An 18,756-nucleotide genomic window follows, 5' to 3' on the forward strand; every position below is an offset into this window, starting at 1 on the left:
CAATGAAGTGATCATGGACTCAAGTTGCTTCCCATTTCCTTCTCATTGTCTTTAATTAATAAGCAATGAAATGCAGGGTGGCTAATCCAACTTCAGGCCTCACTTCTTCTGTCTAGACCGAAAAGCAGCAACAAACAAAGAAGGATGGAAATGGTTCTCAGGCCAGGAGAGTCAACTTTCTCCAAAATTCCAAGGAGTCTCCTGATTCCATGACATTTGCCATAACTTACACATGGCCATTCCTAGCTGCAAGGGAGTCTTGGGAAACAGAGTCCTTTAGGAAAGAAAATACCCTTTTATTAAATAAGGAAGTAGTGGGTAATAAATATTTATTTATTTTTAATTTTTACTTATTGATTTTAGAGAAAGAGAGGAAGATAGAGAGAGAGCAAGGGGTTTCTTGTTTATGCAGTCATTGGTTGATTCTTGCATGTGGCCTGACTGGGGATCAAACCCACAACCTTGGAGTATCAGGACGACACTCAAACCAACTGAGCTACCCAGCCAGGATGGGTAATAAATATTTCATATGCAATATCTGCCATATCACGTTAAACCACACAGAGTCTCATAAATATTGGTCATTATTATTATTATTGTACAGACAAGTGCAGGGGTTTTCAAAGTTAAGTGTGTATAAAGAATCACCTAGAAAGCATGCTAAAATGCTGTTTCCTACTCCCTCCTGCTCTGCCCAGGGGCTCTGATTCAGGTGGTATGAGGCTGAGCCTGGACATTTGCATTTTAAAAAGCGTACAACTGGTACCTATTAAGGGTTACAGAAAGATCATCTATAATTCTCAGAATACTCATGCAAGAGTAAAATCATCACCCTTATTTTAGGCAGGAAGAAACAACTATAGTGGAATTAAGTACTCTGCTTGCTGTCCCATTCTTTCTAAACAAGATAGCATTTTTTTAAAATAAATTTTAATTTTAGAATAGTTTTAGATTTACAGAAAAATTGTGAAGATAGTACAAAAAGTTCCCATCTACCCTACACCAAGTTTCCCCAATTATTAATAACATATTAATAAGGCACATGTCTTAAAACTGAGTCAATATTGATGCATTATTAACAAAGGTCCATACTGTATTTAATTTCTTTGGTTTTTATCTACAGTTCTTTTTCCATTCCAGGACCCCACACAGGATAGCATATTACATTTTACCACCACATCTCCTTAGGCTTCTCTTGGCACTCATAGTTTTTTCAGCAATCCCTATTTTTTGATAACCTCGATGCCTTTGAGGAGTAGTGGTCAGGTATTTTGTAGAATGTTACTCATTTGGTGTTGCCTGCTGTTTTTCTCAGGACTAGACCGAGGTTATGAGTTAGGAAAGGAAGTTTACAGTGATGAAGCGCCAATCTCATCATATAATACCAGGGTTACTTGCTGTTAATGCGATTTATCGTTGCTGATGGTGGCCTTGAACATCTGGCTGAGGCAGTGTTCACCAGGTTTCTCCTCTTTAAAGTTACCATCCCCCACCCTGCATACGGCACTCTTTGGAAAGAAGTCACTGTGCACAGCCCACACTGAAAAGAATGGGGGTTTATACTCCACCTTCTTGAGAGCGGATTATCTATATAATGAATAAAATAGAAATAGATTAGTGCTCCCTATGTGTCAAGGACTGTGATAATCCTTTAGCGTAATATATGCTTTTCTAATTAGCCCATTCTGCAATGGTTTTCCCAATTTTAGGGACTAAGGCCCTGAATCATGAGGGTCATAGAGTTCAGTATTAGTAGGGCCGAGGTTTAATCTCATGTGTGCAGGAATGTTTCATGGCACGCATTCCTAGACTTGTGATTTGGAGGCTCAGTTAACTTCTCAGTTAACCTCCCTGTTTCATCATCAGTGCAATGAGAGAGTCATCTCCAACAGCTGCTAAGGTTGGTACTTTTCTGCTCGCCTGACACATCAAAACACATGAAGTATTGACCTTTTATTCTGGGTCCCTTTCTTAACTCCACTGTCTTGGCTTGGCTTCCACTGACTTCTATAAAAATAACATTTAATTCTTTGACTCATTCCAGTCCTCAGGAATGGTTCTCCTAAACAACAACAATAAAACCAACCAACAAAAGAACCCCAGAGTCTATCCCTGAGATTATTACATAGCAAATAACTATTCACCTATTTTATCTTGTTCCATTTTCATATATGTGAGTTGACAAATGTCCCAGATGCATTAGTAACAGGGCTTAAAGAGACTGCAAATTCTATAGACTTCACAAATTTTCATTTTAGTTTTTGCAGGGTTTCCCTGATTTTGAATTTTTTATACAGATTTTGGAATATTGCAAGTAAAATTAGTGATAATGGCATATAAAGAAAAAAAAATGCAAAAATAAGGAGGGGAGAAGGAGAATAGAATAAACTTCTCTGTAGTTAAAAGCTGAGTGCTCTCAAATTTAACATATCCTTAACTAAACTTTGTATGTTTTGTGTATAAGAGCAACTTGAGATTCTGTGCAAACTTGAGAATAATCATTATATGGAAATCAACTGATTAATCATATTTATTGAATAATTAATATTCATCTAGCATTATACTGGGCACAATGAAACATGTGACTTTTAGGCATGAATTTTTTCAATAAATACATTATCCTACCAACTCTAAAAGATATCCCAATATTGAAAATAAGCTGTTTCTGACAGATTTTTGGCCAGGGACTTGGTAGTTTCAAACATCAAGTTTTACTTTAGCACATGTTTAGAGGTAAGGGCTCTATGATTTATATATATGGCCAAGGTACATGTTGTTTCTAAACCCCCAAATGGGTACTCAACTTTGCATTGTTTAAACAGCGCCCTCTTAATAGGCCTTGCCGCCACCCCTAGTCATTCCTCCATCTGACTAACAGCATGTTGTCTAAAACACCACTACCCCGCTGAACACGCTTCAGTATTTTCGCCACTCCCATCCCCACCATGGTACCTAACTGTGGGTGACCAACCATCCCAGTGTCCCTAGGGCAGTGCTATTATTACACTGAAAGTCCTGCTTCCTGGGAAACCTCTCAGTTCCCTGCGAAGAGGAAGGGTTGGCCGCCCTATAAAAACTGCAGAGACAAGTACCAGGGCAAGGACGAAGCCCTCTGCACTCCTGTTTCCTTTTGCACGCCCCACTCTCTCTGCCTGTGAGTCTGTTCCCCCTCTTCTTTCATCCTTTCTTGAGGGTTGATTCAATTATCTTTCTAAGCTGTAGGGAATAAAATGCATTTTTCCCTGAGAGGCAGTTTTGCCCCTCTATAAATAGAATTTTACTCTAGGGAGAAAAAAACAGCAGCTTACATAACCTTTCACAAAAGCCCTACTCATTTTCCTCTGGACCAGAAAAGGGGCTACAGTTCCCGAGCTAAGCAGAAACTCCTCTCCCCGGGAGAACACTGGTGATTTTCATTCAGGCTGATGGGACCCGCACATTTTCTTCTTGTGCGGTCCGGCGTGGAGCGCGTGGGGTAAGCTCCTTCCTCGAAGCTCCAACACCTCGCACTGAGCTTTCCGCCTATAAATCTTCACTCACTCTTCGTCAGAAACCTCAGTTACACCCCTTCCCCCGCCACACAAGCCAGGCACACGAGCACTTGGTCTGTTTCATGTCCTGATGACTGTTCCCAATCAGAAGTGGAGGCTCAGCATGGGGTCCCCTGGTCACCTGGCAGGGTTTCACTTTGAGCAGGTGTGTGACTTTAGCATCAGACCTGAGAGGCAGGGGAGGGAGGGTAGAGAAGGTCCCAGGGTCCCCGTGGTCCTTTCAAGTGACTGTTTTTCCCCCTGGGTCTGAAATGGGAGAAAATGGGGGACATCTATAATATTTTCAACAACAAATTAAAAATAATAATAATAAAAAGTTGTTATAAAGGAGGTGAAGGGGGGGAGGAATATGGAATGAAAATCTGCAGGCCTTTTTAAAGTGTGACCGCTTTTCTTGAGCATTGGTGGGAAAGGAAGAGGAAAGGCCGATGAAACACCCAAAGAGCATTTTCAGAGCATTCTCAGGGGCTTTAAATCTCAAGGAAATGAAACATGTCACGGCCTCCAAGAAATATACTAAACCACACACCAGAAGATTCTTTAATGTTGACATAGTTTGCCAACAAGACCAGCTCCTGAACTCAAGCAGTCCAAAGAAGCCCTAAGTGAAGACTGGACTAGAATGGAAAGATCATTTTCCCATTAACTAGATTTTTACAAATAGAAACAGGGTCACTTCCCTCTGAGGGTTTTCAGCCCCCTCGGGCAATGTTTCCCAGTCACCTGGGATTCTAATTTGGTATGCCTGAGTGTGGCATAAGTCTGAATTTCTAAAAATCTCCCAATTGATGCAAAAACTGCTGATCCATGGACACTCAGATACAGGTTCTCAAACTTGGCCACACATTGGAATCATCTGTAAAGGTTTAAAAAATGCTTGTGCTGGGCTTCAACTCAGAGATTCTAAATTAATTTGTGTGAGGTAGGGTCAGGCATTGATACACAATCAAGGTGACAGCCCCTCCTCCAGAGAGAAGACCCGAGAGACAAATTATACCTAGCACTGCACTTTAACCAAACAAGTACTTGAGTCTAGGTGTCCATGCAGAGCGCAGGTATCCCTGGGTCGGTAGGAAATGGATGTGGTTACAAGAGAGAAGTTAATGGGGGAGGTGAGTCTGGATGAGGAATCCACAGGAGTTGTGTTATATGGAACCAAGTTTGATCAGTATTGCACTGTGTCAGGTCTAACTTAGCTGAACCTGTTAGCTTCTAAATCCAGCAAAGGCATGGACCATGGCCCACTAAACCATTGCCAACAAAACTAAGCTTGTGCTTGATTTCAAAATTGCTGTTGGAGTCTATCTTACTTATTTCTAAGTCGTTAAAGTCAACCACAACAATGAAATTAAGGACTTAGGAGTAGCCTCCCTGTGCCTGTGAAATTTTCTATTTGTAAGGACTATCTCAGTATAAATCTAGCCCTTATGAAGATATTACTAAAAATAGCTAGCATTGATGAAACATTTATTAGATGCCAGGCATTGGAATAGATATTTTATATACCTAACTGTTGGAGTGAGTTTATCTTCAATTTACAGTTAGAAAGAAAGAGGTTATTTTGTCTCTATTTTACAGATGGGTAGCTCAAAGTCAAAGCCACTGGCTGGCAGGCTTTTCTCCCTAGGCTGTGCCACCTGTCTCATCATGACCAAAGAGCACAGGACCATGCAACCGACTCCTGGCAACTTATAGTGGTAGAGGAAAGGTCACAAGCTCAATGACTTCTAAATGAGCTGTAACTTAAACCTAACAGTACATTCATCCATAGTTTTAAGAAATAGCAATATAGAGAAAATGTTAAAGGAAAGAAGTATATTGAGAAAACAATCTGAAAAAAATATTTTCGTAAATCTTAGGTTTATTTTTTCTTTTTAATTCATCAAGAGTGACCAGGCACACATTTCAAAAGAGGCCACAGGAAAAAGAAAAATCTCATGTCAAACTACTTCTGTAGAAAAGGTGAAGCCCCACTTTTTCTGCTCAGTGATAGCTTCCAAAGAAGTAGCCTGGTACACACGTTTACTAATAACCATTTGGGTTTGTCTAGCTCTTTGCACTTTGCAAAGTCCCTTTGCTTGGGTTACATTTGTTATGTCCACACAATCCCATGAGGTATTTCCAGGCATACAGGATAGACAGGTTCATACATTCACATCTGATAGTTATTAAGAAAATCAGGGCAAGGAATGCCTATATAATTGGCTTAAATTTTTGTTTAAAATTTATTTATTGACTTTAGAGAGAGAGGAAGGGAGAGAGGGAGAGGAACACTGATTTGTTGTTCCACTTATACACTCATTGGTTGACACCTGTATACACCCTGACCGGAGATAGAACCCAAAATCCTGGCACATAGGAACGACACTCTAACCAACTTGCTTAAATTTTTTAATGATTCTGCTGAGATTAGAAAAACATCTTAGTCTTGAACTCATTTCAATTCATTCAAACAATATTTTCAGTATTCCTCCCCTATCCCCAAGGGACATGTTCCAAGATCCCCAGTGGATGCCTGAAACCACGGATAGTATCAACTCCTATATATGCTATGTTTTCCCCCATACATACATTCCTTTTCCATTAAGGGAAGCACTTTATAGCTTCTCTTTGGCATGTCTGAATAGCCAGCGTCATTACTCTTGCCCTTTGGGGCTCTTAAGTAAAATAAGGGTTACTCGAACACGAGCACTGTGATGCCAGGACAGTCAATCTGATGATCGAGACGGCTACTAAAGCGACTAAGGGGCAGGGAGCATCTGTAGTGTGGAGACACTGGACAAAGGGATGAGTCATGTCCCGGCCGAGACAGAGCAGGACAGGGTGAGATTTCATCAGGCATGCAATTTTAAAATTACGACTTGTTGCCCGGCCGGGCGTGGCTCAGCGGTTGAGCGTCGACCTGGGATCCAGGCGATCGGGGTTCGATTCCCGGTCAGGGCACATGCCCGGGTTGCGGGCTCGATCAGTGACTCTCTCATCGTTGATGTGTCTGTCTCTCTCTCTCTCCTTCTCCTGTGCTCCCTCTGAAATCAATTAAGATATATTTTTTAAAAATAAATAAAATAAAATAAAATTATGACTTGTTGACTTCCAGAATTCCCCATTTAATATCTCTGGATCACAGTGGACAGCATCTAACTGAAACCATGGATAGGAAACTGCAGATAAGGGGGGACTTCTGTACTGAGCACAAGCAGCTCCTGTCTTCGGGAGAGAAACCTAAGGTCGTCCAGGGCCTCGTCTGAGCTGTCACCATGCTTGGTTTTCCTTGCTCTGTGTACTCTGATCCCCTCTGAAGGCACCGTGCTTCCTCCCACCCCAGGCCTGGTTGCCCCCTTCCTTACCCAGCATTCTCCTCCTGCCCCACCCAAGCAACCCCTCTAGTTAGGTCAAGTTGTTCTTCAGGTGCCATCAGGACTTTCTCAGGGAAGCCTTTTCTCACCTGCTGAGTTATTTTCCGACAATGCTTTCTTGTCTTCAAAGCCTCACCTCATTTGAAATTGTGGATTAATATATTCATTGATTAGCATTTCCATCCCACTAGGCTCGAAGCTCCATCATCATTTGAGCACAGGGTCATGAAAGGCTGTGGATGTATTTATAGCAACAGGCTGCCGGATCTGCCAGGAAAAACACTGATATTCTCCTTCTTACCATACCCACAGCTCAGTTTAAACATGACTGGCAACTCTTTACACTCCTTTTTGTTGTTGTTTTGCTTTGGCCAATCTAAGGATACAAGGGTGAATGCATTACTTGCCTCGGTCAGCGCATCTGGCTAACATGAATATATTAATGATATAATGCGTAAACATTGTAGCTGATTTTTTTTTCAGAGTCGGCCCCACTTTGTATGTGCTTTTTTTTATTTAATGAGTGCTTTGTTCTGCCTTGTTTCCTCTTCAGCTATGTCTGTGCCTGTCACCTTGACTTGCTCATAAAACCCTTGGAGAACAGAAATAAATTTAAGCCTTTAAGTCTTTGTAACCCACAACAAATGCTCAGTAACTATTATCTTGAATCAAATTATTGATCTTATTTGATCCTTATAATGCCTCAATGATTTTGTTAGGCATCGACAGTCCTAACAAAAGGATACAAGTTTTAAGAGGGTAGAATGGGTACCCACGAAGGACTACAATAAGCTAAAGACTCTGCCAAATCTGTTTTCTATAGATGACTTGGAAGAGCTTGCTGAGGAGAGCGCATTAAATTTGGGGCCCTTGATTATCAGAAAGATACAAACAAGAGGAAGATCAGATCGGGTAGGAAAAATAAACATGATTAAGCCTCTGGAGGAGTCTGAGGAAAGAAGAAATGAACCAAACATTTATAATCTGGTTAAGTAAAGACTAAGGGGGAGGGGACAAGAGTGATTTATGGCTGAATTCTCTATTATAGTTCAGGATAGAAAATCAGTGTCAGTAAGGAGGGAAAACAGGAACCCAGAGTTGGGTGACAGGATCAACAGGACGAACATTTAGAACAAGACTATCTAAGGTGAATTGTGAAATAAAAATTTAACAGCCAGAACTGATATGCTGCTGAGAAGTTTCCCAAGGGAAATAGTGAACAAACCATCCCTGGAGATGTGTCAAACCAGAGAGAGAAAATAACTAGAATTGTCCTGCAGGGAACAGCTCTGCCCAGACATTAGACATGAAAGGGAAAGCTTTGCAGATTTTCTCTCTAATTTATATTCTTCTGGGATGCCATGAGGCCAAGCAAAGAGGTGGGAACAATGGATTGGGGACTCGGTGCAGGGGGTTTGCTTAGATGTCGCATCCCTGGCTCACATCTCTAATGAGTCAGCACAGAAGCAGCACACTACAGAAGCATCTCTGATGCTTTATTTCATCCAAGGCCCCTCATTAGCCTGCCACATGGGAACAGATGAAACAATTATGAGCCCAAACAAGAACTGGGGGGTGTGCATATGCACATGGGCAAGCATGGTTGTTTGTCTGAAACCCAGTCACATATGTAACCATGATCCTGGACTTATGCGCTTTACCATATTGAAACATAGCCAAGTTCAAAAGGTCAGATTAGGCTTTTTAACTCAGACTTAGTATCTACTATTATAGCTCTGTGATCGAGTCATCTTTTAGTACCATGATATTCAGGGGATTTTTAATGTTAAAATTAAGCCAGGCATCCCAGCATCTTGCTTCCCTGTAAGTAATATGCTGTAAAGACATAACAAACAAAATAAGGCAGGATACTGACAAGGTAAGGGCTGCTCTAGGTATTTAATACTCTTACAGTAGCTAAGGATCTCTTTTCCATTTTAAAATAAGTATACATTCTGAAAAGATGCTTAAGGAAAGTCTGGGCTAAAATAAGCATGATTCACTATCAGGCAACAACTTCCTAAAAGTAAGGCTACTGATAACATCTAGGCCTAAAGGCAAAAGGTTGCTAAGTAAAAAAACCAGAATAACTACTTGTAATATTGATGTCTCAAAATAAATGGAGAAAAAGAAACATAGAATTATCTTCCTGAAATCACAAATGTCCAATAAATTTATGGGGGGAAAAGCTCAACCTTATTTGCAATCAGGGAAAGGCAAATTCAAACCACAGCGAGATGCTAATTCATATTCACCACATAAGGGCAAATTAAACACATGACACTACCAAGTGCTGGTGGAGACATGGAACAAAGGGGAGGGGGAGTTCTGTGCTCGTAGGAGGGGTTTTTGTCACTGCTTCCTAAAAATACCCTTTCTATGATGCAGCAACTCCATTCCCAGATATGTGCCCTAGATACAGGAGTGAATGTGTTCTGGGGGACATGTTCAAAAATGTTTATAGTAGCATTATTGGCAACAGCAAAACACTAAGGTCCCAAAAGTCCATCAGCGGTTGATTGAATAAAGTATGACTAAGTAACATCGTGAAATATACAGCAGAGAAAGTGGCTGAAATACAGCAGTGTACATTCTCATCGATAAATTTCAAATATTTAATGTTTAGCAAAAGTGCAAATCAGAGAAAAATATATATTCATTTTATAATGGTCCAGTACAGGCAAAGCAAAATAATATGTTAAACATACATATGTGTGTGGCAAAACTGTAAAAAAGACAAGGGATTAACTAACACAAAATTCATAAAACTGCAGGTGGGTATATGGGTATTTGTTTCATTATAATTGATACTGTGATCATCAATGTTATTATTATTAATTATAACAAATGCTGTATGTATAGTATATAGTTCATAATTTAAATAAATTGTATAATGTTGAAAACTGTAATATAGCTAGAAATTATCTAATCCACACCCCCATTTAACAAAGAAATATATATTGCACAATAAAAAATGGCAATCAAAGTAATATCAGATTTCAGAAATGCTACAAACCCATTAGTTAAAACTAATTAGTTTTTTTTCCCTCTAGTGAGGGATGTGAATCCTGATTTAGAATCTCTTCTTTTACTCTAGATACAATCTCAACAAAATCTAGTCCCCTAGTTCCCAGCAAATCAAAGTCTTTTGCAAATCAGAAATAAAAATCTTAAGAAAACAAAAGCAGCAGCCCAGGGCCATATGGTGGAAAAATAAACAGCCCTTATTGATGTAACAGCTTCAGAAATCATCCTATAATATCAGGTCATATAATAACTGACCCACAGTGATGCCTTTGATCTATTAAGGACAGGTTACCTTATGTTTGTGTAATTAAAAGGCAGCTGAGTGGATATTTTTAAAGACTTTGAAAAATTAGTAAAATCTAAAAATGTTGGTGTTTAAGAAGAAACTTTAGTTATTTAAAAAAATTGACTTGAGTAAATAATATTTATATTAACTATTCAACTCCTTTTTTCTCTTATAAAAATGTAAATGCATATGAGAACATTTTATTTTACTTTATTTTTAAAAATATATCTTTATTGATTTCAAAGAGAGGAAGGGAGAGGGAGAGAGAGAGAAACATCAATGATGAGAGTCATTGATCAGCTGCCTCCTGCAAGCCCCGCACTGGGGATTCAGCTGCAAACTGGGCATGTGCCCTGACCAGCAATCAGACCACAATCTCCTGGATCCTAAGTCAATGCTCAACCACTGAGATACGCTGACCAGGCTGAAAACATTTTAGATACCAGAATAATGTTGGTATTGATAAGCCGTCTCATCAGATCACAATACTACACTAATGAGTTGGTATTTTCATTAGATCACATCATAAAGATCCAATTAATTCAGTGGAGCATGTTTGTTCTAGATACTCTCAAGAGTAGACTTCTGGCCTGGCTGGTGTGGCTCAGTGGTTGAGAGTCAACCCACGAACCTGGAGGTCACGATTTGATTCCAGTCAGGGCACATGCCTGGGTTGTGGGCTCCATCCCCAGTAGGGGGTGTGCAGGAGGCAGCCCATCAATGATTCTCTTTCACCATTGATGTTTCTGTCTCTCTCCCTCTCCCTTTCTCTCTGAAATAAAATAATAAAATAAAAACACATAAAAACTTTTGGCAACAACCAGTCTTTAAAGTTGAGCAAAGTTGGGCAAAGTACAAGGGTGAAATCCTCAAATTGCAATACATCTCCCTGTTAAGTCCCATCTTAATAATCACAAGTGGAATAAAGGGCCATCTTTCCTTGCAACTGTGACATGACTGAGCAAGCCAGAAGTCTCAGAATTCATATGAGTAAAATTAAACTAAAGTATATAACAAAATAGAAGTAGGTTATAGGCACTAGGCTCACAAAATTTAGCAGAGAATAGAAACTTCCCCACCCCAGGTCATGTCATAACAACAGACTTTAAATAATATGACAAATAAATATGGAATGGTTTGTGTGTTTTCAGGTTGAACCCCCCTCCCTCCCAAGAAATGAAATGAAAGCTGTGAATAATACAGTTGTTTGGAACTATTTATAAAAAGTAGCATGTACTAGTATTACCACTGGCAAATTACCATCAATAGAAAGGAGGGATATTCAATTATACATGTTATTGTGTATTTCTAAACCATACCATTAGAGAGAGTTCAGGCATTTACAACCCACCAAGGAAAATATATTTACTTAACAGCTGAGTTAAAGGGACCTGTTGTTTTCTTAAACTCAGGCTAAAATGTGTCAAGGAAATTTAGAGCACTAGAGTAAGTCTGATCATCAATCAGCCATCCTGTATTTCCACATGTTAGTGCAGGGCTAAACCAGAAAAATATAAGATATGGGATCAATATTCTAGTGTGGGAGGAAGCAAATGTGTGGCACTAAATTGTGCTTTAATTTATCCAAGTGCTGCAATTTATAAACGTGTATAATAATTTGCTTCTTATTTATTGCTTACCCACTTGGCATAAGTAACATGTAATTTTTTTCCTTGCACATTTTTTTAATTGGCCTACAGGAAAAAGCTGGATTGTTCCTCCATTCTTATTGACTAATTTAACATTTACTTTACTTGAGGTCTTGTTTTGAAGGAAACTATCTTAAATGCTTTGGGTCAATGCCATGCTTCTGATATTATAATACCACTAAGAAATGCTTTGAACTCTGAAAAATGGTAACATTGACAAAAATCAAAGTTCCAACCAGGTAACACCCTCTTGACAAACAAGTATTCCTAGGTTGGCGTAACCTACTACCCTCTAGAGCTCACTATCTCTTCATAATGCCCGTGAGCTCTAGAACTTCAACAACATGGGCCGAGAGGCCACTAGTTAGAGTCTCCTATGGTAAGAGTACTACTCAGCTGTCTTGAGAGTCCACCTTAACACTCCACTAAAAGAAGCACTCTTGAAATTTGTTTTTAAGGCAAATCTCCGTGAAAATATAGAGCGCAATATAGCACGTGCAATGCTGCGTCTGTGGATCAGGGCCTTGGAGTCACAGAGAGAAAGGCTTTCCTGGGCTGTGGCAAAGGAGGCAGCGTTGATTCCACCCGGGTGGAGATGAGAGCTGTGATGCTGCAGACACAGGCTGGAGAGAAGCAACAGCCCGCCAGCAGCCTGCAGGACAATTCACTGGGCATCGTGTTGATGTTTAATTCAGTGTACTTCAATCAAGAGTTACTAAGATCCCAGGCTACGATTCATGAAGGTATATAACTGTTGTGACAATTTATGAGGCTCTCCAATCCTCCTCTGGATCATCATAATGAAAAAAAACAGACAACTCCACGTTTACATTTTATGAATTGCAAATGTGCATAGTGTCTATCACTCCCCTTTAGGGATTACGGTATGTTTCCCGAACCAAGTGACTTTTTATCTTTAGTTAATTAATCAAGTAATCCTCACTGGGCTTATGCCATTATTCTTTTTACTCAGGCAAAAGGAAGACTTCCCAAAATTTACATAATACAGTTCATCTAAGAGATTATCATCTGAAGTAGATCATCAAAAATGTATCACTGGAGCTGGTAGCTGTGGAACAAATACCAAAACAGAGCAATATATTCCTAACGTGAAGCCAGCTTCTGAGAGTACACAGGCCACATCTATGTAAAGTAGGAAGACCTATCCCCAGCCAAGAACTCCCTCACTAGTGAAATCCCAGTGGTTTCCAGAAGTCCTATGTAACTAGCACTATCTTAATTCACCCCAAAGTAATAGATTTGGGGAGCTGTCATGGAGAATGGAAATCCTCTCTTCTTTGTGTGTGTATGATTGTGTTTTAATTTAAGAAAATGCCAGAAACAGCTGCATTGTTTTCTCATAAAGTTACCCTACCTGCTGGAACCATGAGGAAGGAGTTTCACCTGTAAGGTTTAGGATGGCAAGTTCTCCAAACAAACAGTAAGAATGTTTGCTTTAAAACATAACCTTGGGGCCCAGGATTCTATGGAATGAAATATTCTGTTCAGAAACTTCAGCATGACCTGCAAACATGCAGCACCACCTGAGGATAAGTGTGTGGTGGGGAAGTCAAGACTCAAATCAGGGCTTGTTTCCAAAGGAGGGAGATGGTACTAGATGACCCCACTGCTTGCAGCAGAAAACACTTCAGGAGCAAATCGCTTGCATTTGAAGACACTCAGACTACTGGGTGCACAAAGAAGAAACACAACCCAGGCAGGGAGAAATATTTCCTCTCATAAAGTATGTTTCTGAGGATAGCTGGAGTGCTAGGATTCCCTTGGAGTGCTTCCCATTGGCTGAGGAGACAGTCCACAGTCTGCAAATACCCTGTACTCTAGGAGAAACTTCCAGCAGGACTTCACCGGGGAATTTAGATCAGGTTAAAGCTCTTCCTCTTCAATGAAAACAATAAGGAGGTTTGCTGAGAGGTTAACTTGCCAGAGAATAAATGTAAGTCATACATGCTGAGAAGTTATAAATCTCTCCCCAGAAAAAATGCCTATCGGCGGCTCAAGCCAGCCCAGCTTTTAAGAGCATTAAAGCAAATGTGCTAAGCCTAATATATTTACATATAACACATGTGGTGACTGTTTCACATGCTTCATAACTCAGAGGGCAACTGCTGTGGTGCGGGGAGCGGATGCTGTGACAGGCCGCTGGTGATTTATGCTGCAGCACTCACAAAGGCGTGGACAGCCAGGCTGCCCAGGAGCCCTCAGGTCCTGCCAGGCTCCACTCAGCAGCAAACCCAGATGGGGCCATCTGATCTACTTTGGTTGGGGGATAATAAGGGGACAGGGAAGGCAGCAAGCTTCGTTTGCCATGTCTGGACTACATAAACTCCCATAGCTTTTTTTTTTAATAGAGTGTAACCCAAACATATATGAAGAGCCAATTAATTAACATGTATACCTGCTATTTCATTCAACAACATCTTCCACCTAAGATGCATCTCATCTGAGATCCTGGGACTCTACTTAGTGCTTCTGCTTGGTGCTCAAGTCAAATACATAAGAAGATGGCATCTTACAAAAGCCAGCTAAAAAGCCCCCATCTTCCCCCTCCAGCATCAAGTCCTCATGCTCTGCTGACGCCGTTCAGGGATGCTGTTTGTGAGGTCATCATAATTTCATAACAATCTACAGCAGCTTCAGACTTGACCAGGGAAGTGGGAAAATACCCAGTGTGACTGCTAGTCTCTATAATCCATTGTTACCCATCAACAAAGTCTTTAAAACATCTTGCTAAGGGGCATTTCGCAGTCAGTAGGCACTTGGCCTTATTAAGGGCACCTCCTACTGGTCCTTTCCTAGAGGGAACTCTCTGCTCTCTTCAGCATCAATTCCCTGCCATGGACCAGAAGAAGGGAAATAGTTACTAAGAAAACAAGGAGAAACAGATTAATGAGCAAAAGACCAGAGTGATTTGAATATCAGTATCTCAAAACTGCACCATTCACTTTCCTGGGACCTGTGCAAACCACATCATAGTTCACTTGCAAACAGTATTTTAGTGTAACTGATAAAACATAATTATCCATTCTTGCATACCCTGCCTAAAGCAAAATTTCCAGTCAACTCGTTCCAGGCAGGGCCAGGCAGACTTTCCACCGAGCCAGGGAGCCCCCTCTGAACTTCCCCTCTCCCCTCCTGGGTGGTCTCCCAAACTGCCCAAGAAAGCGCAAGTCAATCTTCCCTGCTGAAGGAGGGTGCTTTCCGCTACACCCTCTAGTGTCCCACCTGCTGGTGTTCAGGTGGGAATTTAAAAAAGACACCTCTTTATTCCTTCAGGGATGACCGCCGCCCACCTTCCACGGGAGTAATCGCTGAGGACAAAGCTCTGGGGGAGAGGAGCCGGGGCGGAGAGGCGCAGCCCGGGCGGAGAGATGGAGCGCCACCGGCAGCCGAGCGCGCGGATGCGGTACACGCGCACCATGCGCGCGCACGGGCGCACACACACGCGCGCACACACAATACACACACGCACACGCACACACACACACACACGCACATGCGCGCTCGCTCGCCCTCTGGCTCTGTCTGATCAAAGGAAGGTGAGGAGTGAGGGTGGGCGCGGATGCTCAGATCCCGGCTCCGGTGTGGCCGCGCCAGGGTGAGCGGAGCCTCCAGCTGGCTGCGCTTCGCCGTCCGAGTCGCCGGCTGCCAGGAGGGGCTCGTTCTCCGCTCGCCTTCGCAGCCCCGGGCGACGCGGCGTTTACAAGTAACAGGAAAGCCAGAGCTCCAGGCTCGGGGCAGCTGGGCGCTTGGCCGCGGACTACCTGCCCTCCCCTGTTAATTTTCTGGGCGCTTTGGGACGCTCCTGCCCCGACACCTGGCTCCTGCGGGCGGCTCGTTTTCTTTTGGATTTGGGGAAAGGTCGTTTCCGAAGGGATTTGAATGCCCAGCCGGCTCTTCCCCACCCCTTCCCCGCCCAGCCCACCCCGCACCTCAGTGCCCACCCACACCGGTGGTGAGGCCCGGCTAAACGCGTGGACGTAAAAATGAGTTATTTTGCTCTTTTAAAATTTCTTTGGGGCTGTGGAAGCCCCGGCTCCGCACTCGGAGGCTGCAGCAGACCGGAGCAGCCCTAGGACCCCTCTTTCTCTTGCTGTGCTGTGACCCCGTCCATTCCCCAAACAGTTTTGCCATTTTTAATTAGAAACTGCGCTTGCCAAGCGCCAGAGCCAAGGGGGCTGCTTGCCCGGAATAGCAATCATTTGAGTTTGGAAGTGTCCTGGAGATATCTGGAGACTTAGCTTGGGAACGAAATCCACCACCGTTAAAAAAATAAAACACGCCTCCTTCCTCCCAGCAACTCCGTGCCTCCTTTGGGCACCACTGTCCCTCCTCCGAAGTACCAAACACAGCAGCTGTCCCTTTCTCGATTCTCAGTCACCAAACGGAGGCGCACATCACCGCAGACTAACGACTCGGCCCCCCAGCCCCCATTCCGCGCAGACTTCCTCGGAGCCCCGGGATGACACCCCCGGGGCGCCCGGGGCCCCACTCCGCCTCCTCCGGAGGTTCCCGAGGCTTGAAGGCTCCGACCCCGCTCCTTTCAACGACATCCCGGCACCTGCCCCTTCCCCGCCCCAGCCCGCGGGCTCGCTCTCCAAGTCAAGTCTCAGCAACAGCACGGATGCGAGAAGCACCGGGTGCTCCAAAGGCGAAGGGACGCCCGTCTCCCCAGGCGCCAACAACCTGCGCCCCCAAGAGAAACAAACAAACAAACACACACAAAGTCTTCGCGTCTTTTATCATCGGCGAGGAAACGGGGCGCAGAGCGACCGCCGAACGTCTTGTTCTGTCGCCCCCCACCCCAGTCCTAAGCCCGGACGAACGCGAAGGGAAGGGAAGGGCCGGGGCGGCGGGGGGCGCGGGGTTGCAGGGGCGCGGGCTGCGGCGAGAAGAAAGGAAAGAGCCTCTTACCGGCGACTTGGAGCTGCGCGCCGAGCAGGGAAGCGCCGAGGAGCAGGAGGGCCAGCCTGGGCGCCCGAGCCCATCCGAGACTACTCTCCATGGTTCAGCCAGCGCCTTCGGGGCCGGGGGTCCTGGGCAGCCGCGGCGCTCACACACATGCACTCACACACGCGCGCACACATGCACACACGCACTCACGCACACACCCCGCGAGCCCCTTCGGCTTCCCCCTCCTCTTCCTCCGCCGCCGCCACCTCTTTCCCCACCTCCGCGGAGCCTCTTCTGTCTCCGAAGCCCCTTCCCCCGGACCGCGGGCAAAAACCAGCCGCAAACGGAGGCAGCGAAAAGTTCCACTCGGTCCGAGAGATCCCGAGACCCCCGTCGAACCTTAGAAAACTAACTCAGGGAAACACGGGGCGCCGGGGAGGAGGGAAGACGGCTGCCCGCGGGGCTCGCGAGTCATCAACAAGCAGAGTATCCAGGGGGGCACCGAGAGGAGACGGAAAGCAATCCTGTGGCTGCGCGGGCGCGCGAGGAGGTTGAGGCTGGGTCCCCTGTCCCCCGCTGGGTCAAGTTGAAGAGGCAAATCCGCGCGCGCGCCCTGGCGCGCACGAGCCGGAGCCTGGCGGTGCCGCTGGTTTCTCCTCCGAGAGCCAAGGGGACCGAGGGAGGAGAGGCTGGGGGGCTGCTGCGGGGTGAAGCGCTCTCACTTGTTACTGGGGTGCCCGCCGGCGGCGTGTGAGCTGGGAGTTGGAGCCGTACTATCCATTGATCCGGAGAAGTGGAGGGCTGCGAGGGAAAATGTGGAGACCGGAGGGGAGCGAACTGGATCGGGAGAAGATTCCACGGCTGGGGGGGGGGGGGGGGGGATGACGGCGGAGAGCGAGGAAAGAGCGGTCGGAGGCGGCTTCCAGCAGCTGCATTCGCCGGGCCTGCGTATCAATGAACAGGGATGCCCTCTGTGGGCAAAGCGTGGGAAGTCACTTTTGTCAATGGAGCTGGTAAATATCCTGAGCGTCTGGGGTTTTGGGGTTTTTTTGCAGCTCTCTCTCTCTTTGACCCTCGACAACCTTCGCAAACTATTTTTGAGCGTAAAACCTAGGCGGGTGTTTAAGCAGGATCAGATGACCAAGGGCTTTACCTCCTTTCTGCCCTCAGGGTTACTTCGAGTAGTGTTTCAGCTGGAGAGAACCACGGAATCTTACTCCCTCCTAAGACAGGTGAGAAGGTGAGGTCCAGAAACACACTGGCAGAAATGTCAGGCCACTGCTTCCTGGCCGAACAGCTAAGGTCCTCTTTTTGCAAGACATCTTATTTCACCTGGGTTCTCTCTTCTCTGGACATGATTCAATGCTCTATTCCACAACTTTTAAAGCATTTATCATGTTCCAGGTACCCTGTTAGCTCCCAGGAAATAGAGATATGAGGTTTAATAAGACTCAGCCTCTATCCTCAAGGGGTTTGTGGTCTATTGGGAGAAAGGTATAAATGAATAATTATAAAATACTATAATTATTGTGAGAAAGGAAGAGGTACTTCCCTAGAACATGAGCTCTCTCTCTGTGTGTGACACACACACACACACACACACACACACACACACAGAGCAGGGAATTTAGGAAGGGTGAACAGTGAAGCCCTTTCAAGAAACTGTTCTAAGCTGACTTTCTTTGTGCATTTTATCTCCATTGCAGGACCTCAAGCTTCTTTGAGAGGAGAGGTTGCATGTCATTCTTCTTTGCACCCTCACAGATCTAGCATAGGGTTTGGAATAAAATACTGCACATGCCAATATGTTTTTGCTGAATAAGTGAACTTGCAAACAAATAAATTTGGCCAGGAAGGATGATGAATAGAAGTGTCACCCTGGTAAAAGGTCTGTCTTGTAAGGAGCTGCTCAGCTGCAGGCCCTCTCCATTCCTCACTGTATTGTATTGTCTATTTCTCTCTCTCTCTTCCCCACA

At 44.1% G+C, this 18,756-nt stretch overlaps 1 protein-coding gene across 1 annotated transcript in view; it reads right to left on the minus strand.

Annotated features, from left to right (window-relative positions):
• DCC (DCC netrin 1 receptor) overlaps positions 1–17,565 on the minus strand; it is a 957,719-nt gene extending 940,154 nt beyond the window's left edge. Inside the window, exon 1 of the mRNA XM_081150263.1 lies at positions 16,802–17,565. Coding sequence (XP_081006389.1) covers positions 16,802–16,892 — 91 coding nt within the window. The 5' untranslated portion in view covers positions 16,893–17,565. The remainder of the gene's footprint in view (positions 1–16,801) is intronic.
• Positions 17,566–18,756: the final 1,191 nt, after the last annotated feature.

The sequence above is a fragment of the Miniopterus schreibersii genome (genome assembly GCF_964146895.1).
Source record: "Miniopterus schreibersii genome assembly, chromosome: 10".
Taxonomy (NCBI): Eukaryota; Metazoa; Chordata; class Mammalia; order Chiroptera; family Miniopteridae; genus Miniopterus; species Miniopterus schreibersii.